Source organism: Drosophila gunungcola (genome assembly GCF_025200985.1).
Source record: "Drosophila gunungcola strain Sukarami chromosome 2R unlocalized genomic scaffold, Dgunungcola_SK_2 000004F, whole genome shotgun sequence".
NCBI classification, from domain to species: Eukaryota; Metazoa; Arthropoda; class Insecta; order Diptera; family Drosophilidae; genus Drosophila; species Drosophila gunungcola.
The window spans coordinates 2,676,090-2,698,677 of record NW_026453167.1 but is presented as its reverse complement, the minus strand read 5'-3'; the positions used below and the strand labels follow the sequence as shown (position 1 = coordinate 2,698,677).

General features: G+C 44.0%; 5 protein-coding genes across 7 annotated transcripts; 3 read left to right on the top strand and 2 right to left on the bottom strand.

Moving 5' to 3' along the window:
* Positions 1-901: 901 nt before the first annotated feature.
* LOC128254078 (odorant receptor 47b) lies at positions 902-3,653 on the top strand. The gene is made up of 7 exons (XM_052982885.1): positions 902-986; positions 1,868-2,038; positions 2,101-2,269; positions 2,337-2,857; positions 2,910-3,117; positions 3,380-3,538; positions 3,603-3,653. Exons 2-7 carry the CDS (start codon positions 1,905-1,907, stop codon positions 3,651-3,653), a joined length of 1,242 nt encoding a protein of 413 aa, XP_052838845.1. The 5' UTR covers positions 902-986; positions 1,868-1,904.
* A 1,635-nt stretch (positions 3,654-5,288) lies between these two features.
* LOC128254089 (uncharacterized) lies at positions 5,289-15,589 on the top strand. Of its 3 annotated transcripts, XM_052982904.1 has the most exons (20): positions 5,289-5,517; positions 6,403-6,600; positions 7,109-7,456; positions 7,520-7,801; positions 7,863-7,995; positions 8,067-8,209; positions 8,391-8,577; positions 9,426-9,538; positions 9,663-9,932; positions 9,995-10,132; positions 10,253-11,053; positions 11,157-11,625; positions 11,749-11,930; positions 11,993-12,171; positions 12,690-12,829; positions 12,887-13,538; positions 13,596-13,765; positions 13,822-14,091; positions 14,174-14,302; positions 15,244-15,589. In XM_052982904.1, the coding sequence occupies exons 2-20, from the start codon at positions 6,528-6,530 to the stop codon at positions 15,296-15,298; spliced, it is 4,734 nt and encodes a 1,577-aa protein (XP_052838864.1). In that variant the 5' UTR covers positions 5,289-5,517; positions 6,403-6,527; the 3' UTR covers positions 15,299-15,589. The 3 variants fall into 3 exon arrangements, with proteins under 3 accessions (XP_052838864.1, XP_052838863.1, XP_052838865.1); XM_052982903.1 differs by lacking the exon at positions 15,244-15,589 and having other exon boundaries at positions 5,331-5,517; positions 14,174-14,523; XM_052982905.1 differs by lacking the exons at positions 10,253-11,053; positions 15,244-15,589 and having other exon boundaries at positions 5,348-5,517; positions 14,174-14,523.
* Positions 15,590-16,011: 422 nt separating this feature from the next.
* On the bottom strand, positions 16,012-17,984 carry LOC128254135 (probable serine/threonine-protein kinase dyrk1). The gene is made up of 2 exons (XM_052982969.1): positions 17,766-17,984; positions 16,012-17,698 (listed from the first exon to the last, which is right to left on the bottom strand). The coding sequence occupies exons 1-2, from the start codon at positions 17,914-17,916 to the stop codon at positions 16,302-16,304; spliced, it is 1,548 nt and encodes a 515-aa protein (XP_052838929.1). The 5' UTR covers positions 17,917-17,984; the 3' UTR covers positions 16,012-16,301.
* Positions 17,985-18,378: 394 nt separating this feature from the next.
* On the top strand, positions 18,379-20,348 carry LOC128254256 (farnesyl pyrophosphate synthase). Its single transcript, XM_052983176.1, is given in 7 exon segments — positions 18,379-18,643; positions 18,907-19,001; positions 19,072-19,283; positions 19,342-19,684; positions 19,687-19,702; positions 19,763-19,989; positions 20,048-20,348. Coding segments are annotated over 7 exon segments (1,248 nt in total). The 5' UTR covers positions 18,379-18,470; the 3' UTR covers positions 20,230-20,348.
* Positions 20,231-22,409, bottom strand: LOC128254254 (CWF19-like protein 1 homolog). Its single transcript, XM_052983173.1, has 8 exons — positions 22,328-22,409; positions 22,098-22,264; positions 21,709-22,040; positions 21,341-21,652; positions 21,173-21,281; positions 20,783-21,111; positions 20,566-20,723; positions 20,231-20,509 (listed from the first exon to the last, which is right to left on the bottom strand). The coding sequence occupies exons 1-8, from the start codon at positions 22,345-22,347 to the stop codon at positions 20,368-20,370; spliced, it is 1,569 nt and encodes a 522-aa protein (XP_052839133.1). The 5' UTR covers positions 22,348-22,409; the 3' UTR covers positions 20,231-20,367.
* Positions 22,410-22,588: the final 179 nt, after the last annotated feature.

Sequence of the window (22,588 nt, the reverse complement as noted above, 5' to 3'; positions counted from 1 at the left end):
TTTCTTCATACAAATTATTAAAATACTACAATTTTGAAGAATAAACATTATATTTGTATGATCTTACTTCATATCTTTTTGTTTTTTTGGTAATCTCCTTCTAAAACTTTGTAATTGATACTTAAAATCAGGTGTCAATTGGAGGTAATTCAGCCTAGCACACTGATAATTGTTATGGCTTTCGTTTGCTGGGATTGCATAATTAAAATCGTAGCAGGAGACATAGTCATTACCAAGAATCCCCATTGCGTGTTGTGGTTTATGGATATGAAAGTGGATGTGGATGTGGTTTTGATGGCTTGGCAAAGTGGCGTATGACAGCGCCGTGGGGTTGCGTGTGCATCCTGGCCAAGATTCAAGATCCAAGATCAAATAGCTCCATTACCCTTCGTGCCACGTTCCTCGGGAGACCAAGTTCCGGGCTGTATCCAACCATCGCCAGATCTGATTGACAGCCAACAAGCCAAATGCATTTCAATTAAACGCTAACCGCTACGAATATTTCCATTTCTGGGTGAGTTACTGATTGTTGATGTCTGGTCAGGTGTGCTCTGATCTCCAGCTTCTTTTTTTTTCGTGACCAAGGCAATCCGAAACGAAACCAAACAAGCCGAACCCAAACTTAAACTCAAACTGAAACCCAAACCCGTAGGAGAACAATTCCAGAACAGCGGTCAACTCATCAGTATGCTGTATAAATTAGAGCATCAAACGGCGCTTTGCCAACTCGGAACTGGTCTATACTGTTAGTACCACTATCCACTGGCCCCATCCCCATCCACCAATTCAACTATTCAACTGTGGCTGAGACGGTGCATGTGGTTGCAGTTCGCTTCTGGCTGGAATCGGATGGTTTTTGGAGTGGGATAGGATGGGCATGAGTTCAATGACGAGGCGCGGAGTCATCGACGCAACTTGTGCACATATTGTTGCGAAATTGATATCAATTTGTTTTAATGGCTGGCCCATTATGGTGCCATTATATGGTTAGTCCGTGGGTTATAATAAAACACACTTTATTACGAGCATTACAGGCAACGCACGCCGGGACATTGACTTGAACGACTCGTCTAATCCCAGATTGATTCCAATGGCCTTGCTAAATGGCCATGTCCAGCACATAAGACGGTGGCTAGCATTAGCATGTTAGCATCGAAACGGATGTCCACTTGGCCATCCCAGACATTGAATACAATAACCAGTATGGGATCGAATTGATCGGTTGACCAACCCACGGGATCCGGAATCCGGATTATGACGGAAAGTGTGTTGGCCAAATTTGAATACTGGAACTGGATTTATGCTGGTCTTGTATCGATGCCTCTGTGTCCAGGATCCTGATTAAGACATTACTCATTCTTCACAGTTTAGTGTTTAGTTATGCAGACAGGAAGTTTATGTGCCAGGTTGATTGAACCTCTAACTCATCACATCCATTTAATATGTTGGGTGGAGCGAGTGAAGAGCACTTTGCCATGATCATGTTTTGCTATACGCTTCAAAAACTGTGAATAAACAGAAGCCCGGCTGAATTCACCATTTATGCGATATATATTATTCATTGTTCTTAATGATGCTGATGATCTAATGGGGCATCCGAGTCACGCGAAGCCAAAAGGTTGGGTTCACTGAACGATGTACTAGTGAGAGAGTGACCGAAAGGTCCATCATACTGTATATGCGATATATCATCAGTAAGAATCGATCGAAATAGTGCGATTTGCAGCACATGTTCTCAATGTGCAAACACTTAAAGAAATCTACTGTGTGGGCGTTGCCAGCAAAACAATTGCTTATAAACATTGTAATTAGACCCTTGAGGGTTTTTCTTGTTCTTTTCTTTTCTTTTCTTTTCTTTTTATAAAAGGAGCAGGCCGCTGGATTGGAGCACAGTTTTTACTATAATGGCAGACGGTGGCTATCAATCAAATCTTGGCCTTTTGCGGCAATTCTTGGATGAGTTTCGCTCTGTCCTGAGGCAGGAAACTCCTGGTCTCATCCCACGCCTGGCTTTTAACTATGCTCGCGCCTGTTTGAGGTGAGTGCTGGCATCATCCATCATCCATCACGCTCTTGATAATCTTTTTAATCCATTTCCAGTTTGCTGTGCCAGTATCCCAACATGAAGTTGGCTACTTTGTCTTTGTACCGCTGGATCAATGTGTTTATCATGTGCAATGTGATGAATGCTTTTGTGACCATGGTTTTGGCTCTGCCAGAGTCCAAGAATGTGATTGAAATAGGCGACGACTTGGTGTGGATTTCGGGGGTATGATTAACCGTGTCTTCACCCACTCATAGATCATTAAAAACTAATGGTATTCTGTGTTCAAAAGATGGGTCTGGTCTTCACCAAGATATTCTACATGCGTTTGCGTTGCAACGAGATTGATGAACTTATCTGGGACTTTGACTACTACAATCGGGAGTTGAGGCCGAATCATAGGGATGATGAGGTCTTGGGCTGGCAGAGAATGTGCTACTTAATAGAATCGGGCCTATATATGAACTGTTTCTGCCTGGTCAACTTCTTCAGTGCTGCTGTTTTCCTGCAGCCTTTGCTGGGCGAGGGAAAGCTACCCTTTCACTCGATTTGGCCCTTTCAATGGCATCGCATGGATTTGCATCCCAATATGTTTTGGTTTCTCTACATCTGGCTCAGTGTGACATCGCAGCACAATCTGATGAGCATCCTGATGGTGGACATGGTGGGTATTTCCACCTTTCTCCAGACGGCCTTAAATCTCAAGCTGCTGTGCATCGAGTTGAGGAAACTGGGTGAGATGAAGGCCGTAAGTGATGCCCGTTTTCATGAGGAGTTTTGTCGAGTGATTCGCTTCCACCAGCATATCATAAGGTGAATTTTTTTTTTTCCACTTTTGACCAAGATTATCGACTATGATTTGCAGTATGGTGAAGAAAGCCAATAGTGCCTTCAATGCCTCCTTCAACGCGCAGTTGGTGGCCAGTTTTTCATTGATTTCCATATCCACTTTCGAGACCATGGCTGCGGCGGCCCTCGATCCCAAAATGGCAGCCAAATTTGTGCTCCTCCTGATGGTGGTCTTCATTCAGTTGTCGCTTTGGTGTGTTGCTGGTACTTTGGTTTGTACTCAGGTAGGCTTTTGTTAAACTTGGGCGGAAAATCTTAGTAGAAATTCAAGAATACCATCAAAGAGCAATATTTAATTTAATTTAATAAATTAAAATCTTGCTCTTGCTTTGACTTACAATTACTTTCTTAGAAGAAAATTCTTAATCGAGCTCTTTAAAGCTCTTTAAAACTTAACATTATCACGTATAAGTTTTTGGAACCTTATAAATTAAGAAAATCTAAACTCTTTGTTTTAATAATTTTATTTTTCATTAACTTTAACAGTCTTTGGAGGTGGCCCAGGCTGCATTTGACATAAATGATTGGCATACGAAGGCTCCAGCCATCCAGAGGGATATATCCTTTGTGATTTTACGAGCCCAGAAACCGCTGATGTATGTGGCTGAACCCTTTCTGCCCTTTACGCTGGGAACCTATATGCTGGTAAGGATATAATAGTATTTTCCAAAATTGAATACTCCATTAAATTTCTAATCCACCTTTTAAGGTTCTGAAGAATTGCTATCGCTTGCTAGCCCTGATGCAGGAATCAATGTAGTTTTGTACTTTCTGGGCATTTGCATTTGCATAGCTGGTAAAAAAACAAAAGAAAAATTAAGAATTGAATATTTTATTATATTCTCTACACTTTTTTAGGGTTCTGAAGAATTCCTATCGTTTGCTGGCCCCGATGCAGGAATCAAAGTAGTTTTGTAGTTTTTTTCGAAAATAAAAGTTGGATATTTTCTGGGCATTTGCATTTGCATGGCTCGTTTAGGTTGTCGCCGCGCCCAGTGACACTCGGGGCCTAAAATTAACAATGGTGACGGACCACGCACACCCAGCGGCGACAGGTGCAACCCAGCTGCAAAATGCAGGGGAGGAGCAGATGATGCAGTGCCTCCGCCTCTGCCACTGCCTCTGCAAATGGAGCTAGGGCTGGAACGCAAGCCAGCCTCGAACTTATTCAGACGTGACTCGTATTGTCATGATCTGACCCAAACCCAAACCCAAAAGCCAGACAATAAAGACTGGTGATCGTTTAGTATTTAGCATTTGGAGTTGTGGGCTGAACGCTTGGACTTGGAACATGGCACATGGCACATGGCACATGGGACACCAGATGCTGATCCATGCCCTTCACACAGCACACAAGTGGGAAAGTCGCCCATGTCCATGAAACGTTGACCGGGCGAAATGTCATTATGTGCCATGTGCACATTCGGCCAGAACGAAAAGCTCCAGCACTCTCGGAACTCCAACAACACACCCAATTCCCGGGTGCGTGTACCAGTGCACTGAGAAAAATTGCATTTATGTATGATCGGAGAGGTGGCCAGCGATATTTATGTGGTTTCGTAAATATATTTTTGATCACTTCATTTTGTTTTTAATTAATTTTTTCTTTTTCTGATTAATGACTTTATCTATGCTTTAAATTATTTACTAGTGTTTAATTTTCTTCTTAATTTAAAATGGATTTATAGAAAATTATTGTGTTTAGAGAACTATTTTAAATACATATTTCCTTTTCTTGAATTGCGTAGCCAATTAAAAGTTGTTATTTTTGGTTTGATCATATACTGCTATGTATGAATGATAATTATGATTTTTTTATAAACTAACAAAATTCTTTCTCAATGTTAACACAAATGTTTCATAAATTTATGATTTAATTTTTGTATTTGACCAAATACTTTTTGATTATGACGATTTTCTATTTTAGGAACCAAAATTTATTAGAATTGAGCTCTTAATGTATAATTTGTTTGTACATTAAAGCCCCTTCACCAAAAAAAAGGTATCTCAATGATATAAAAAATGTAGATTTTTAATTTAAAATTTGTTAGTAAATTATATTATTATTCATCTGTGGTAACAGATCGGTTATTTATTTTAAGCAAACCAAATCCATAAAAGAAAAATATTTTCCGTGAACCGGCGACTCCCCAATTTGGAGGATGGAGTGGGTGGCTGGTTGTTGTTCGGTGGGGGGTGGGCTTTTGTCAACTTCGGTTTGCTCGCCGCACTGATTAACATTTGAATGGCAATCCACGTACGAGCATTTAGAACATTGTGTCCATGGCTCTTTGTTGCTGTCTCCACATCTAATTAAATCCCCTGTTCGAGCATTGTTGCCATGGAGTCGGTGGTGTGGTGGTGGTGGTGTGGTGGTGCCGCTGCCCCCGCTAATGGTAATCGCATTGGCAATCGCGATGGCAATGGTAATCGTAATGGTCCAACCACCGATCCGACTGCAGACCATCAACGAAGTTAGGTTCTCGAATTTAGTTTGTCGCGCCATATTCTAACGATCGGTCGGGTTCGGTCCCCAATAAACCATCTGCAAAACTATAATCGCTTGAGGTCAATCTACTAAGTTTAAAATCCCTTTAAAACGGATATCCTTGCGGAATTAAACGGTATTGAAATTAATTAAGTGGTTTTGAATGGTGGCCTTGAAATCCTGGTTCTAACAGTTGCACTTAAGTGTATGATTATTTCATCATATCCTTTCAAGGATATATTAAGTTTCAGGACTTTCGGTTTAGTCAAAAATGCATTATAAGAAAGTGTTACCTGTAAGCATCCATTTATTTGGTGGTAAAACAACAATTTAAATCTCAGGATGGTCTAGGATATTTCTTAAGAAACTCTTTAACTTTAGAAAAGTAATCAATGTTAACTCTCAAGATCTTAAAGGACTTTAATAAGAGTACTCAATAGTAAATAACAGTTTTGATTCATAACTTATGATCATATATTTATAGAGGATGTTAAAGAACAAAGCTAATGTTTCGTTGAACGATGCACTAAAGATCTTCTATATCCTTTTAAATTTCTCCCTTTAAATTAGGTTATAATTTCACAATTCTAGAAAAGCTTTCAGCATTTAAAGTGACACTTTCCAAGTACAGCCACCACTTGAGGTCAATAGCTAACGTTTTCCAAAAACTCACTTCGCTTTTGTGTGCTTTGGCTGTGCGTCGAGCATAAAGAGTTGAGTGGACAATAAGCCGGAAGTGACATCCGGAGTTGCGGATCGATATGAGTCGAGCGACACGTAGCTTGGCTAGATTTTCGTTTAATGATCCAAATTCACGTTACGCATTGTGCACATTATGGCGGCAGCAAGAGCAGCAGCAGCAGAAATATATTTAACTATTCATGGGATTTTCCACCATTTTTCGAGCAGGGAAAATTCTCTCCAATTGAGGTCGCATATTTCATGTCATTTTGTCAGCCAATGAACTAATTAGATCACATCGGATAAACCAAAGCGACTAACAACGAGCTTTAAATTCCAGCTAAAACAGCACGCAATTGTTTCGAGAGCGAAAAAGCCACCAGATTGCGGCTAATAATGCCGCGTTCAAGTTAGAAATCCCCTTTTGGAAGTACTCTTAAATTGAATTATAGAGGAGCGTACACAATGAGACCCAAAAAGGAGTTACACCTGCTGCTACTGGCCCTAGTGGTCACCCTAAGTCTCAGTAATATTAATGGTAAGTACTGAATTGATTTTATGATTCTAAAATATATTGCTCTTTCAAAGTTTGTCTTTAAAATATGTCAATAAAAGCATCATAGTGTAGTCATAGAGTTTGTCCGTAAAATTACCATTGCAAACTTTATAATTTTGGTTTTACAGCATACTTTTTTTCCGTTTTCAAAAGTTTTATGATTCCAAAACAAGAGTTTATTGCTATACAATAAAACCATATTTATTTATGATTTTATACAAGTGTATCTTTAATTACTTTAGTGTTAAATGATTTCATTCTTTTTTTCCTTACCTGGTGTTATAATAGTAAGTCGTTGTGACATATTTTTTTTAAATTTAGTTTTAGAACATATTTATTTTTCTATCCACAAAAGATTAATATTTCCAAAATTTGAGTTTATTAAAATAATACAAATGCATTATAAGCGTTTTTTTGATTACTCTGGTTTGTAATTACTCATTATTCTTTAGCACATTGGTATTACTATAAATTCGAATGTTCTGTACAGGTCAAACCACTTGCAAAAATGGCTTAGGTCGAGTGCTCTATGAGAGATTGCCCAACCAGCAACTGCAGGGCTACGATGACGATGTGGTGCGGGATACAGCGCCACCATTCCGGGTGCTGGAAAAGTGCCAGGACTTGTGTTTGCGCGATCGCTCTGGCTCCAACAACCTGGTGCGCACCTGCACCAGTTTTGACTTCCAGCCTGGAAGTCGAATCACCTCTTTTGGTGGCAATTCCGAGTACGAAGAATCCCTGTGCTATTTGACCTCCGAACAGGCTGGACCCGAGGGCATTGGAAGCCTAATGCTGGTGCCCAATAGTGTGCACTTTAACGAGATCTGCTTGACCTGTAAGGGCTCTAGAAAAGGGTAGTCCGATATCTTTTATATTGCCGATCTTCTCCCAACTTTAGCAAGTCGTCCGGAAAGGGAGTGCCCGAGTAGAAGATATGTCTTCGAAAGGCATCCCCGCAAGAAACTGAAGCTGCCCATTAGTGACATCAAGGAGATAACGGCTGCGAATCGGTCGGATTGTGAGGACAAGTGCCTGAATGAGTTCTCTTTTGTGTGTCGATCGGCCAACTTCGATTCCACCATGCGATCCTGTACGCTGAGCAGATTTACCCGACGCACTCATCCGGAACTGATGGAAGACGATCCCAACTCCGATTACCTGGAGAACACCTGTCTAAATGGTAGGCTAAGATCATAGTTCCAAAGCATAACCTCTAATTCACTCCCTGAACCAATGATTAGCTGAAAGGCGATGCGATGGACTGGCCGTTTTCGTCAAGGAGGAGAACAAACGCCTGGGTGGCCCCTTCGAGGTGGACATATTCAACAACATGACGCTGGAGGAGTGCCAGACCATGTGCCTGCGGGCCGAGAAGTAAGCTTTAATAGCTCTATTCCAGAGTCATTTGAATTAATAGCGGACACCGCATCGCAATTTCATCACAGATATTTCTGCCGATCCGTGGAGTTTGACGACCAAAGCAAACAGTGCATCCTCTCGGAGGAGGACTCCATCTCGCAGAAGGATGACATTAGCATCAGTTCCAGTCCCACACACCATTTCTATGATCTGGTGTGCCTCGATAATCGTAAGTGGCTACCGTAAAGACCTTCTCCTCTCAGCCGAGAGCCGAGAGAAGAGTCAACAGCGACAACAAGATTATAGTGGTGCATCCCATCACAACGGTTGCATCCATTGCCATTTCCCCTCAACCGTTGCCACCTATATATCCACACATATGTCTATGTTATGTTGTATTCCCGTTGCAGAACGAGCCAACGATTATCCAGATAACTCAGTCACCTCGCACCTCTTCTCCAGCGGCCGGCGGCCAGATACGGCATTCCAGCGGTACCGCAACTCCAGGCTGGGCGGCGAGTTTCACTCCGAGATCACGGGCCGTTCGCTGAGCGAGTGCCTCGACGAGTGTCTTCGCCAGACGAGCTTCCAGTGCAGGTGCGTTTTGCAGTTGCCGTTGCCGTTGCCATTGCCATTCTTGTTTTGATACCCTGGCACAAAGTCTTCCTAGTTGATCAAATTCTTACTAAAGCTAATTTATTTTTTGTTTCTGTAAAAGAATTTTAAAGTTTCATTGCATTGTCTACTCCCTTACATAGTATATTACAATTATAATAGATTTATAGCAATTATTACTAATATAGTCACTTTTAAGACATTGATTTACCACAGCTACGACTTTGAAGTACTAATAGTTAATCTGGTGTAGCATATATTACATAAAATAAGTTTAAGGGTAGTTCAAAGGCACTGATTTAATTTTGATACTCAAAGGGTACTTTCATATACATTCGTAGTTTGTAAACATACGTTTCGTCTAGAAGTACGTTTTGGGCTTAAATATTAATTCAGTAGGAATAACATTTCCTCTTTATGCAGCATGAGTTTATCAAAAAAATATATATAAAATCTTATTGTGGCAATCCACAAAATTATTTTAATGTATAAATAGTAATAATTTGTATAACATGTTGATCGAGTATATATATTTGGGCACGCATTAGCGGTAATCTTAAATCTTGCGATAATCAAATATAATTAAATATTAATATAATACAAAAGAAAACTAAGAAACCGCTAAATAACTTTAAATAAATATTATTTATGGTTAAGCCTTAATGAATCTGTTAAAGAGTGGTCAACGTTTCTATTTAAGGATCATAATCCCTAGAAACTTTTCCTTTACCACCAGGGTATCCCCAACTTCGGCATGCAATGGCATTCCAGTTTTGTGGTTCTCCTACTGCCTCACTAACCAAACCACTCTATCTTCCCGCAAATTACAGGTCTGCTGTGTACAGCGATCGTTTTCGTACTTGTCGCCTGAGTCGGTACAATCAAAAGGACGGCATGCGCATTATATACGATGCTGATTATGATTACTACGAGAATCTAATGTGTAAGTGGTTAGACGGTTAGATGTTTCGAGGAGGTGCTAATAGCGGGCTAGTAATCCCTGACTTTTGCTGCTGGTTCTGCTGGCTGATTCTGATACTGATGCTGGTTCCTATCCCATCTTGCAGTGAATGTGGTGGGCGGAGGGGCCGATGGCGATGGCGGTGGTCACAGTGGCGGCAGCGATGGCAAGCGACCCGGGGATCAGTCGGGCAGCAACTGGAGACAGCCTAATAAGCACGACGATCGCTATGGGTCAAGTGGTTCGACTGGCGGCGGAGTTGGAAGTGGATCGCATGGTGGGACGGGTTCTGGCGGCTCAAGATTGCCGCCGGGCGAGGGCGTTGACTATAACAGGCCATACGATCGTTATCCGGACTTTGCGGGCAATGAATATGGTATAACTGGCCATTTCACAATCTCTAAATTAACCTTTAATGCCCCACTTAATCCTGGCCAGATCGCAATCCTTATGGCGGAGCTGGCGCCGATCGCGACAGAGATCGCTATCCACCCGATCGTTATGGCTCCCGATATCCAGCCGGAGGAGATCAAATGGGCTATGGCCGACCCTACGATCGCTTTCCCGATGACTATGGTGAGCTGTGTGTTTTGTGTACTCTCTTTACCCCCTTTTAACCCTTAATGTCACAAACATGAGAAACGATCACCTTAACTCTAATTCTACTGACAACTAATGCACTAACCACTAATTCAGATCGGTACCCAGCTGGTGCGGGTGTTAATGGCGATAGAGACCGCGATCGGGATAGAGATCGTTATCCAGGAGCTGGCGAAAGGGATCGAGATCGTTATCCAGGGATCGCTGGAGACAGAGACAGGGAGCGTTATCCAGGCGCCGGCGAAAGGGATCGTTATCCAGGCGATAGGGATAGAGATCGCTATCCAGCAGACCCTTATCCGCCGGAGCGTTATGCGGATAGGTATGGCGATCGTCGTTATCCGGACAGGGAAAGGGATCGCGATCGTGACCGTTTGCCACCCTATCGACCACTGCCCTATCCCGGAATCAATGATAACAGCCTGCCCAGCGATCTACCGCATACACGACCCTATCCCACCGACGATGATGCTCCCTTCCGGCCATATGGTTATGGAGGAGGTCGTTATGGTGACAACAGATACGACAGTCGCTATCCCCCACGTTTTCCACCTGGTCGCGAACGAGATCCCGTGGGCGGCTACACGGGCAGAGATGCACCGGACAGCATTTTCCCGGACAGGCGGTACAGACCTTCGTCCATGGACGGCGCCAGGTATCCCTATTTGCCAGACTCGCGGGGGCCACCTGGCAGATACGATGACATAGTGCACAGTGCCAGGAGACCAGAACCGGACTCGGCCAAACGCTATCCACCAGCACCCATTGCTCCGACGGGCAGTGCCAGCAAGTATGCCTCCACTCCGAACCGGTTCCCGGTAGGTAGCGATCGTTATCCCATTGACATCTACAAATACGGCAATCGCCCGAGACCCGATGATCTTGGTCGGAGACCAGGTAAGTACTTCGACTAACCAACTACCAACTCGTAACGCGTAACTCATTTGGTGGCTAGTCGGGCTTAATATCGATATCGATGCTAATTGTCTTATCCACTTAGGTCTGGAACGTCCGCCACCTCCTTTCTATGACTATGACTACGAGGAGCGGTATGGCGATAGATATGGACCCTATGACAGGGAGTACGATGGTCCGCCGGGTAGGAGACCTCCCAGTGGTGGTCCTTATGGACGCTACGACACTCCTTTTAATCGTCCCTATGGCGGCAATGGCCTAGATGATCGTCCACTTCCCCTGCCTGGATTGGGACTCTCCCATCCGCCCACTCCCTACGGTGGAGGAGGAGGTGGGGGAGGCGGTCATGTGGGTATAGGAATAGGTGTGAACTCGGGTCCCCCACGACCGCCCATCACCCGTTGCGAGGAGAGTGACAATTTCAAGCAGATAGCCGCCCGGCACAAGATGCGTCGCCACTTTGTGCGACGAGCTCTGACCGTTCCTAGCCTGATTCAGTGCGAGCGGGAGTGCATCGAGAGTCGGGACTTTGTGTGCCGCAGCTTCAACTACCGGTGGGTGTGTGTGTGTGTATGTTGTGTGTATGTTGTGTGTGTGTGTGTGGACGGAATGCAGAGATACACGATAAGCGATACACGAGCCACAAACAAATTCACATTGTAAATTTCAATTTGCAGAGACTCGGCCGCCTCCAGCTACGAGGATAGAGATAGGGATCGCGATCGCGAGTCGCCGAACTGCGAATTGAGCGACAGAGATTCGCGGGAGCTGGACATCCACGATCCGGGCACCTTCGACGCCTCCAACTATGACTTCTACGAGCGCAGCATCGGACGCAGCGATGGCGAGTGCATGGACGGTGGGTGGAGTGCCTATTGAAGTGTGCATTTATCTTGTTTGAAATAAAATTATCTAATATAGTCACGCAAACGTGTAACGAGGAGGGCATGGAGTTTACTATCCGCACGCCGGAGGGATTTCTGGGTCGCATATACACCTATGGATTCTACGATCGCTGCTTTTTCCGCGGAAACGGGGGTACGGTCAATGTACTTCGGCTCAGTGGACCCCAGGGATATCCAGACTGTGGCACCCAGCGGGTGAGTTCCTTAAATGATGTATAAATTTTATATAAATATAAGGCTTGGAAGGGCTTACTTTCTTAAATGAAAAAATATAAACAGCGGTCGGCTTAAGTTAAATAAGAATTTTAAACCTTCAAACAATAACCAAGTACAGAACTGTATGTTATATTATGTATACCGAAATGTGGTGAAATGCTCATTATTTGCAATGACGCACGAAATGTAAAATAATTTGTGTGATTTGAAAACATTTTTTATTGATTGCATGTTTAAAACACGAAAAGCATAAAATACTCTACATTTTTGTAAAACAAGTTAAGCACAGGTGGAATAAGTATACTGCATGTATACTACTTTGTCTGTTATTTTATATATATATTTTATATATATTATTATATTTAATAATTATTTATATTTAATAAAAATATATTTATATATGTTATTAATTTAATTATCTTTAATATTTCATTAATCGTTCAATTCTTTTACTTTTGTTTCAAGAGTTACAATCATTAATCTTGTATATTTTTTAGTATGGTGACACCCTAACCAACATAGTGGTGGTTCAGTTCTCGGACAATGTGCAGACCAGCAGGGACAAGCGCTACAATCTGACCTGCATTTTCCGTGGTCCTGGAGAGGCGGTGGTTAGCTCTGGTTACATAGGAGCAGGGTAATAAAGATATTCCATTAACTATAACAATCTTTTATTCATGAATACAACTTTTAGCTCTGGCAGTCCCATTCCCATTGAGTATCTGCCAGCGGAGAATACTCTGAGTTCCAAGGTGCGCTTGAGTATCCTGTACCAGGGCAGACCCACTACCACGATTGCCGTTGGTGATCCTCTGACCTTCCGATTGGAGGCTCAAGATGGCTATAACCATGTGACGGACATCTTTGCCACAAATGTGGTGGCCAGGGATCCCTATTCCGGACGCAGTATCCAGTTGATAGACCGCTTTGGCTGTCCAGTGGATCCATTTGTGTTCCCTGAACTGGACAAACTGCGGGATGGCGACACTTTGGAAGCTCGGTTTAATGCCTTTAAGATACCCGAATCGAATTTCCTGGTCTTTGAGGCCACGGTGCGCTCTTGCCGCGAAGGATGCCAGCCGGCCTATTGTCCTGGACCAGCGGGTCGTCAGGAGCCTTCCTTTGGCCGCCGACGAAGGTCCCTGAACACCACCGAAGAGCCCGAACCGGAGGCACTGGCGCTGGGGGGCAGTAGCCAACTGGAGGCATCCACTGTGGATGAAGTCACCGTGGTAAACAGCACCACAGTAAGTGCTACTTTGGGACAGGCTCCTGTGAATGAGACCCAAACGGGTGACAAAACCAAGGAGACTGAGGAACCGGAGCAAGTGCGGGAAATGATTGAGGTAATTAAAGTTGTAAATTAGGGGAATTAAATTCAGAAGCTTATGGCATCACTTTAGGTCTTTGAAACCCGTGAGGAAATCGAGAAGGAATCGTATCCCCGCAAATTGGTGGCTCCGGTGGAAACGGTGTGCATGACTCCGGCTGAGTACCATGGCCTAATCACAGCCATCATCCTGCTAATGATCCTGCTGTTTAGTATTACAATGGTGGCGGGTCTAGGATACAGGTAGGTTCTACCTAACAAGCTAACGATGCAGGCTAATTGAGGGGTTTCTTCTTTAGACGGTACTGGAAGTCCATCTCCAAGAATCGACTGGTGGACCGGCACTCGCCAATCCATTCGCTGGGACACTCCCATTCGTCCATACGCACCCATGAGCGATTTACGGAGATTGGACATATGCCCAACTTGAATGGAGGAGGTGGAGGAGCAGGAGGCGCAGGAGGCACTGGGGGCGGAGCCAATCAGAGCGCATCGAATCGAGCCTCAAACGCTTTTCGCACCAACATGTCCATGTTCGGCGGCTCATTACACAAGACGTTTGCCACGGGGTGAGGAATGGGCCAAGCCAAGTCTCCAATCCACCCAACCGGTCCACTTATATGGGGTGTTTAATGTTTAATGTCTTTACAGCAACTTGGCGCGCATGTGCCAGCTGCCAGTGATAAATCCCATGCGCAGTAACAACCAAAGTGGACCCCATCAGTTCGAGGATCCCAGCGAGCCCATCTACACGGATCCCTCGCTCTTCGAGCGTTCCAGGCAAGTGCTTGCTATCCATACCCCCATTAGCGGTAGCAAAAATATGTGTTCGCCTTTTATTGCTATTTGTCTAAGCCGTCGACACCTCGTTACAAGGGTCTGCAGATGCAGAGGCCCACCTTGTTGCAAAGTCCATCCCGTCCGCCGGCTATTTGGCAGTTTGTACTGCACCAGTCGCCTTGCAACTGGCACAGGCCAGTGAACGTGGGCATATCGCCTGTAACTAGACACAGAAGTTAGCTCCCAACTTAGGCACAATCTGCTGGCCAAGATCACACTTACTTCCGTGGGCAGCGACTAAACCGACCAGCAAAATAAGCAGACAGAGGCGTAGGTATTCCATGCTGATGTGCTGTCAGATTCAGACTAAAAACTCGAGCTGGGATGGCGATAAGCCGTATCAGTCATGTGAATCTTGAACTCACCTCTCTGCATATATATTCGGAATTGTATTAATAATAGAACAAAAACGAAATATTGTTTTCGTATGCCGAAGTATACGTTCCCTTCCAGCAATTACAAAAATATTTGTATGCCTATCTATACATTTAAAGCTTATAAAACGAAAATAAAATTAGATCAAATATAACAAACAAACATTTAAACGCAGATTTTTAGATAAATAAACCACAAGCCTTAAAAGGTACGCCTTTTTAAAATCTGATATGTGTATGAAAAGTTATGGCCTTAAAAGTAATGGTCTTATTGGTTTTTTTTTAAATATGGAAAGGTCATTTTGTATAAAAAATCAATCCAATATACAAACAAACATTTAAAAGCAGATTTTTAGATTTATGTCTTTTCAAATTGATTGTTTTAAAACTAAGAGTCTAGTTAACTTAAAATGTCTCCTCTACAGCGGTGCAAATTTCAAACAAAACTATGATGCCTTCGGCAAGACTATAAGTACTGATCACCTATTGTTTGCTTTTCGTTCACAGATCGCTGCGAAGTCTGACCATGGTGGCCGAGTCCGAGGACAATCAGGAGGTCTGAGATCCAAACTCCTGTGATTAGTTGTAAATAAGCTAAAGGTTCTAAACTGCAGTTAATCAAAGACAATCTGACAAATATCAAGACGCTAGCTAAATGCGTGGGACCCTCGAGTAATCGGTGGTGGTCCATCAAGTATAGCCTAAGAACTGCACCACTGACCAGTATCCCAATATTATGATCTTATGCTATTTAACATAGTCTATCTAAGCTTAACAACAGAAAACACAACAATTATTCTCTATACCAGCTAAGAAATGAAATGCAATAAAGCCTAAACTTATCCATATCACAGCCGACTTTCGTTCTGCCCGGAGGAATGCAAAAGCGGTCATTAATCAGCATACGGGAGGATGTAGTGGCACATTGAGCGGCTTTGCCATTGCAGGGTTAACGAGCTAGGCCAATTGCCAGTTGCAGTGGCAGTTTCCGTTGCAGACAGTAGCCGGCGGGGATTTGTTGGAGTTGAAGCTGGAGTCTGCTCGCTGGACAATCAGAGGAACCAGGAGGATCGGTCAGAGGCCAGGGCATAAATCAAGCAACAGGGCGGCTACCGAGCGTAACTGAAAAGAAACCTCTACAGCTTAGTAGGTCACAAAGATTTGCATATCATTAGGAACTCGTTCCTTGCGGAGCTGAGGCTTCATATAATTAGCAATGTGTTGGCTAAAGCTTAAGCAACTTACACTTAAACTTACAGTGTACAAATAAAGACATTATTCCTTTCCTTTGCATACAGTTTAATTAACACTTTCGAAATAAATTAAAACCATTCATTACTTAAAAATAAATATATATATATAAATTAATGCAGATACGGAATCCCATTTGGGCCATCCTGATTGCTGGTCTTGACTAGCACAGTTTGAAAAGCGTTCGAGAGGACAGCTTCTTGGTGGGATGCTGGACCAATGCGACTCAATATGCTGGTTAAAAGCTAACATAAGTTATGAATTATATAGATAACACTATTTACAGAAACTAAGTGTAGTTAGCTAGCCCTTTTTTAATCGTCGAAAAAGAGTATTTCAAGTATACGCTTTTGTGCACTTTTCTTGCGCTCCTTGTTCATCTTAAGGAGCTCCGTGGTGACCAGCTCGCCAAGCAGATGCTCCGACAATCGCTGGACGCCCGGATGATTGGGCGGCGCCTGGAATTTCCCGAAGTTTGAGGGGTGTGAGCTGTTGGCCTGGTGTGGAAACTGCTGGTACAACTGGAAAAGGAAGTCCGTGTTTGACGGAAACATGTTCTGGTGCTGCTGCTGTTGTTGCTGCTGATTGTTGTGACCGCTGTTATTGCCGCTGGTTATGTTGCTCCCGCTATTACTGCCCGTGCAATTGCTATTGCCATTGCCATTGCCACGCTGCATGTTCATCGAATTGCCATAGTGATTATCGTGCTGCATCAACACCTGCGGCTCCATCAGATCATGGCTATTGTCATCGGAATCGTCATCCGAGTCGTTGCCAAAGTGGCTGCCATTGCTGGCCATCTGAGTGTGGGCACTGCCATTGAGCTGAACGCGTGGTTTCTTCATGTGGAAATTGCTGGATGCCGAAGAGTCCAAATCATCGCCCTTGGGGTTGTAGACATGTGACTGCTGCATCTGCAGATTGGAGCTGGTGCTGATGGAACCGCTTGCGGCACTGGAAGAGGAATGTACCACCGGAAGCTGCTGACCAGAAGCCGGCGACTGTTGCTGGGATGGGTGCTGCTGCTGTTGCTGTTGTTGCTGGGATTGCTGCTGCTGTTGCTGAGAATGTAGGGTACCAGCCCCGATTCCTTGCAGCGGCGACGAAAGCGGTGATTTCATCGAGGACGAGGTGGAGGTCAGGCTGCCGGCGCTGTTCTGGACGCCATTCACGCCCACAGAGGTGCCGTCCTTGTACTGATCCTGATAGCCCTGCGAGGAGTCGGCCATCACAGCTGCCACGGCCGCCGCCTGCTGCTGCATTTGTGACTGTGAGATGTGCTGGAGCTGCTGCGAGGCCACGGCCGCGGCAAAGTCCCTGAAGACTTGGTCCGCCTCGATCTTCACCTGCCCGTTGACGTTTTCCAGCGCCGAGGCAGCCGCTGTACTCAAAGCACTCATAGCATGCTGCTGATCCGGCTGGTGGTAGTGGTGGCTCTGACCCGAGCTGTTAAACTGAGAGACATTCTTCATGGAGCCATTCGACTTGTCCACCTGGTACTCGTTGTAGCTGGAGCTGTTGGCCGACTGCGGTGATGTTAGGAAGTTCGGCACATGACGGTAGGATTTGCGCGGCTGAATGTGCTGATCGAGGAACTTCATCTTCTCCAGATAGGGACGCGACAGGTGTTCGTAGACGGGCGGATCGCCCTGCTTCCGTTGGGAGACGTAGCGCTCGCGCAGGTACTTCCACCGCTTCTTGCACGTGTCCACTGCAAAGGAGGAGGAACGTTTAGATACAAAGTCTGGCCGGAGGAGCACCCCATCCTCAATCCTCACCATCCGTTCGCAGCTTCATCGCAATAAGCTGCCAGGCCTCGTCCTTCGTCTCGTACTTCCCGCCATTGGCACCGCCGTTCAGGTAGTACTTCTGTCGGTTGTAGATTACCCCGTGCTGCGCCACCTCGTCAATTAGCTGCTCATCCATCATTTTAGTTTAATTCGCGTTTTTAGCTGCCAATTTGCCTTTGGTGTATGTCAGGCCATTTCCAACACTGGTTGCAGGTAGTGTGCCAGTGTGACCAGAGGCATTACAAATTTAAAGGGGGTATACAGTTAATATGTATTTAAATATATTTATTTAAAAATACTCTTACAAATAATAACATTAAAAATAAATTATAATACAGAACAGATACTGTACTTCTTTTAAAAGGAAAACAATATTTCATTTAATTATTTATTTATTGTTTTGAATGCCAAAAAGAAATATATTTTTTAGGTAGTGAATATAATTTGTTTCAGCATTTATTAGACTTTAGACTTTTTAGTCAATTCTTAAAACAAATTAAAATCAATACAGCTATTGATAAATTTAGCTATAAAAAAAACTAGCTCTGAAACCGTTATTTTTATAATGGGTTTTTGAAAACAACAAGTATTTTTCCGAAATAGGAACTCGGTCACTCTGGCAGTTTTTGTACCCAAGTTGAACTGCGATTTCGTTTCGTACGTATAGTTATCAGTGAAGAGCCGAGAATTAAAATGTTTAAACTGGCCCGTATGCTCCTGCCGCAGCAGCGGATCCTCGCCAGTCCGCTGCGTCTCCAGCGCCTGATCTCCACCAGCGACGAGGTGAACTCGGAGCCCATCCTTCCCACCATTGGTGGCCTGCCCACCGAACTGGTCAACGAACAAAAGCTGAAAAAGACCAGCAGGTACTCAATCCTACCGGTTTTCGCACTTGACCTTTGTTTTGTTTACGTTTCGGAGACCGGTATACATATGCATGTATCGCATACCAGATTTGGGCGTGATTTCGGATGCGGAGTTTAGGGGTTTCTTGGGTTGCTCGGCGTGTTCATGTGGGGGAGAAAGTTTGTACCTACTTATGCAGTCACGTAGGCCAGATCTCTACGAATGCGCCTGTGTGTTAGTTTTGCACTCTATTGTTCTTAACTGTGTTGTTTTGTCCACACAGAACCTTATCGACGCTCCAAAATCACTCGGTTCCCATTGCTGCTCGCGTCACGGTGTCGAAAGATGAAAGTCGCGACTTTATGGCCGTCTTCCCAGGTGAGCTGCGTCGCTTACTTTTGCCAATTATCATGTTAATACTAATGCTGATTCTATTCCGTGTCAAAAGATCTTGTGCGTGACATCACCACCGTGACGAAGACCTATAATTGCACCGATGCGGCCAAGTGGTTTGCCCAAGTCCTCCAGTACAATGTTCCCAGGGGAAAGAAGAATCGGGGCATCCTCACCGTGCTCACATATAAGAATCTGGTGCCTGCCCAGGATCTCACCCCTGAGAACATAAAACTCGCCCAGTATCTAGGCTGGTGTGTGGAAATGGTACATATCTATTATATCAAATAGCGTCCCAGTTTACTATAACCAAATCAATCTGCAGCTCCAGAGCTTCTTCATCATCTCCGACGATGTGATGGACAACAGCACCACCAGACGCGGTCAACCCTGCTGGCACAAGGTGGAGAACGTTGGTCTGACCGCCATAAACGATGCCCTCATGATCGAGAACGCCATGTACGCTATTTTGAAGATGCATTTCAGCCACTTGGACTGCTATGTGGCTCTGATGGAGCTGTTCCACGAAATCACCTATATTACCACCTGCGGTCAGTCGTTGGACCAGCTAAACTCGAATCGCTGTGTCTCGGAGTTCACCATGGAAAACTACAAAGCAATTGTGGAAAACAAGACTGCCTACTACTCCTTCTACCTGCCCTTCGCAATTGCTTACATTTAGCTGGGTGCGACATGACCCTTTCATTTTCTAGACTTACTTACTTATCCTCTTTTCTATTGTGTAGCTATAAGGACGCTGAGGCATTCCGCCAATCAAAGACCATTCTTCTGGAAATGGGAAACTTTTTCCAGGTACAAGACGATTTCCTCGACTGTTTCGGTAATCCGGAAGTGACCGGCAAAGTTGGAACCGATATTCAGGACAACAAGTGCTCGTGGCTGGCAGTGGTGGCCATGCAGCGAGCCAATGTAGAGCAAAAGCAAATCATGATCGATTGCTATGGCAAAGAAGGTAGGGGTATATTAGATATTTGTCCTTATCTATTGTCAAACATTTGATTAATTTGCAGATCCAGCTAAGGTAGAACGAGTCAAAGAGCTGTACAAGGAACTTGGACTGCCATCTACTTATGCCATTTTCGAGGAGGAATCCTACAACATGATCAAAACTCACATACAACAAACCTCTCGCGGGGTGCCACACCAGACCTTCCTGCAAATCCTCAACAAAATCTACCAACGTGACTCCTAAATTACTCGATTGCAACGACTTAACTAGTGCGTTTTTAATTAAATTGTAGATTTAGCATTTATATGGATGAACTGTTAGCACGGGCTCAGCAATTACAACCGAAATGAAATTTTACTATACATACAGTGTGTTTTTTTCTTAATCGTCTGTAAAATCAAAAGGAGCGAAAGCCTTGCGAAAGTCCTCTACGTAAGCCACTTCTTCGTTCTTGTCGAGAAGGCAATCCTTCCAGTTGACTTTTTCGTCGCAGTTAAGCAGATTCTCCGAACAGAACACGTCCCTGAAAATAAGCGATTAGTCAAGCAATTGAGAGCGGATATTCAGATTAAAGCGTACCTGGCAAAATGAATGGGAAAATGTTTCATTTGCCGCGTAATCAGAGTGCTGTCGTCGGGCAATTCAGCCAGGAAATAAGGTCCCATTTCTGGTAGCATTTTCTCAGAATCTAAAGCCGGCAAAGTCTCAAATTCCAGATTGAATTCCTCCGCTTTGTCCTGAAATGTAAAAGGGAGATGTGAAATACATTTCTTTACAGGTTACGATTTGGGTGTACCTCAAAGCTATGTTTAATCTTCCAGGCATAGCCTTCTTCAAAAGCCAGTACATTGATCTGCAGATGAACAGACTTGTAATGCCGCTCTGTGAAGCACACCACTTGTCCCAAAGTTTTGAAGAACTTTTTTAGGGCCATCTTGAACTTATTTAGCTCCTCCCAATCCTCTGGGCTGAGTTGAGCTGCGCAGGGCACATGTTTGGTAGACAAAATCATGACATGATGCTTGTTGATGGGTCCTTTAGCCAGAGCCAGATAGAAATGTTCGCCCACAGTAATAATGAGATGCTTCTCCACATCGGGGGAGGATAAACAGAACCAGCATTTATCTAAGTTGAAAAAAGGGAGTGTTATAAAAATGCAGTTTGTGAAAGGCGTAAATAAAGAAACCTTGCTCAATTTGAGGTATTCTAGGGCGCTTATCTCTTCTGTTATTGTCACCACTTTGCCGTTTACGACTGCCACCATCCATGTCGTAAAAGTACTGACGAGTCTCCGACTGTAAAAGGTTGAATTTTAGAATTAGTTGAATTTGTTGGCGGTTTCAAGGTTACCCACTGAATCACTCTTGTTAATGGCTCCGCCCAAATCTAAGCCAATAAAGGGACAAGGTATTTCGTTGGTTGTCTTCTGCACCAGGTCCAGTAAACGTGATTTGTCAACTGGTTTAAGGGTAAGTGCGTAAATGTACTTGGCCTTCTCGGCATTTCCCACATCCGCCAGGGAAATAAAGCGAGTGCAAAGCTCGAATTGCGTCGTTTCATCCTTGGGCATTCGGAAAGGAGCACTTTCGTAGTGGCTTCTGGCGCAAAAGTGATACCGCGGCTTGATTTCGCGGCAAAGAAACGATACCAGTTTGGAGGCTGTGGCCTAAAACAGAAGATTGTGGTGACAAATAGTTATGGAAGGTTTAGTCGAACACCTACGTTCTCCTTCTCTTGCATGCCGAATGGCCATTGCGATGTGAGGAGGACATCCACTCCTCGATATTCCGTGGAGCAGTTTTTGGACACCAGGCAGGAGTTTCGAACGGCTATGACGTCGGCTTTGGTGAACTCGTGCTCCGAACCAGAGGATTCCCCAGAATTAGCTGCCTCCAAGCCACTTAGATAGGCTATTTTAACACCACTACTCAGGGTGTAGACTCCACGCCTTCCAAGATATGTGAGATTGGTGCAGATTTCACCATCCGCCAGATTTTCAAAGTATTCGCCATGCTCCTTTTTGTTGGGCCCCAGAATATAGGTGGGCACGGTGACTTAATATTATGACATTATAAAACAACTTAAAAATGTTTATATTTAAGTATACTTACTATTTTTAAAGCCATTTTTGTAGGCAATAAGCTCCTCGTTTTGTTTGTCTTCGCCAAAGAAATCGCCCACACAACACAGGATTTCAAAGGGTCCCGCCTTTTTGTTGACCTGCTCCACGCGTTGGAAAAGTTGCTTAAAGCGACCCCGCACATCGCCCACAACTAAGCTAGGAGGAATAAACAATAATCAACCTTTAATTCATAATTTTAATGCCGGTTTTATTACTCACATTTTGGTGCCCGCGTCCATGGTTATCGATAACTGAGCAATCGATTGTTACTAAGTTGTGGAGTGCTGCCAACCTGTTGCAGTAAAAGGCGCCATTGTTCAAAATTTAAATAGGCTTAAGTGTTTTACTTAAAAAAATCTATTTAAATAAAACATGATTTAAATTAAATTCACAAATAATTAGAGCGCCTCGTCTTAAGCGCCATGACACACATTTTGTAGTAAAATTCTCAGTTCCACAATTTTTCGGCATTTGCTGTTT

Bases quoted from the DNA above. Each gene is read 5' to 3' on its own strand.
- LOC128254089 (XM_052982903.1), top strand. From the start codon at position 6,528: ATGAGACCCAAAAAGGAGTTACACCTGCTGCTACTGGCCCTAGTGGTC. The intron at 11,054-11,156 runs GTAAGTACTTCG...TTATCCACTTAG, and splicing joins TGATCTTGGTCGGAGACCAG to GTCTGGAACGTCCGCCACCT. The intron at 13,539-13,595 runs GTAATTAAAGTT...GCATCACTTTAG, and splicing joins AAGTGCGGGAAATGATTGAG to GTCTTTGAAACCCGTGAGGA.
- LOC128254135 (XM_052982969.1), bottom strand. From the start codon at position 17,916: ATGATGGATGAGCAGCTAATTGACGAGGTGGCGCAGCACGGGGTAATC. The intron at 17,699-17,765 runs GTGAGGATTGAG...CCTCCTTTGCAG, and splicing joins GATGAAGCTGCGAACGGATG to TGGACACGTGCAAGAAGCGG.
- LOC128254078 (XM_052982885.1), top strand. From the start codon at position 1,905: ATGGCAGACGGTGGCTATCAATCAAATCTTGGCCTTTTGCGGCAATTC. The intron at 2,039-2,100 runs GTGAGTGCTGGC...ATCCATTTCCAG, and splicing joins TATGCTCGCGCCTGTTTGAG to TTTGCTGTGCCAGTATCCCA. The intron at 3,539-3,602 runs GTAAGGATATAA...CCACCTTTTAAG, and splicing joins CGCTGGGAACCTATATGCTG to GTTCTGAAGAATTGCTATCG.
- LOC128254254 (XM_052983173.1), bottom strand. From the start codon at position 22,347: ATGGACGCGGGCACCAAAAT. The intron at 21,112-21,172 runs GTTTCTTTATTT...TTTTCAACTTAG, and splicing joins AATACCTCAAATTGAGCAAG to ATAAATGCTGGTTCTGTTTA. The intron at 20,724-20,782 runs GTACACCCAAAT...TTTACATTTCAG, and splicing joins AGATTAAACATAGCTTTGAG to GACAAAGCGGAGGAATTCAA.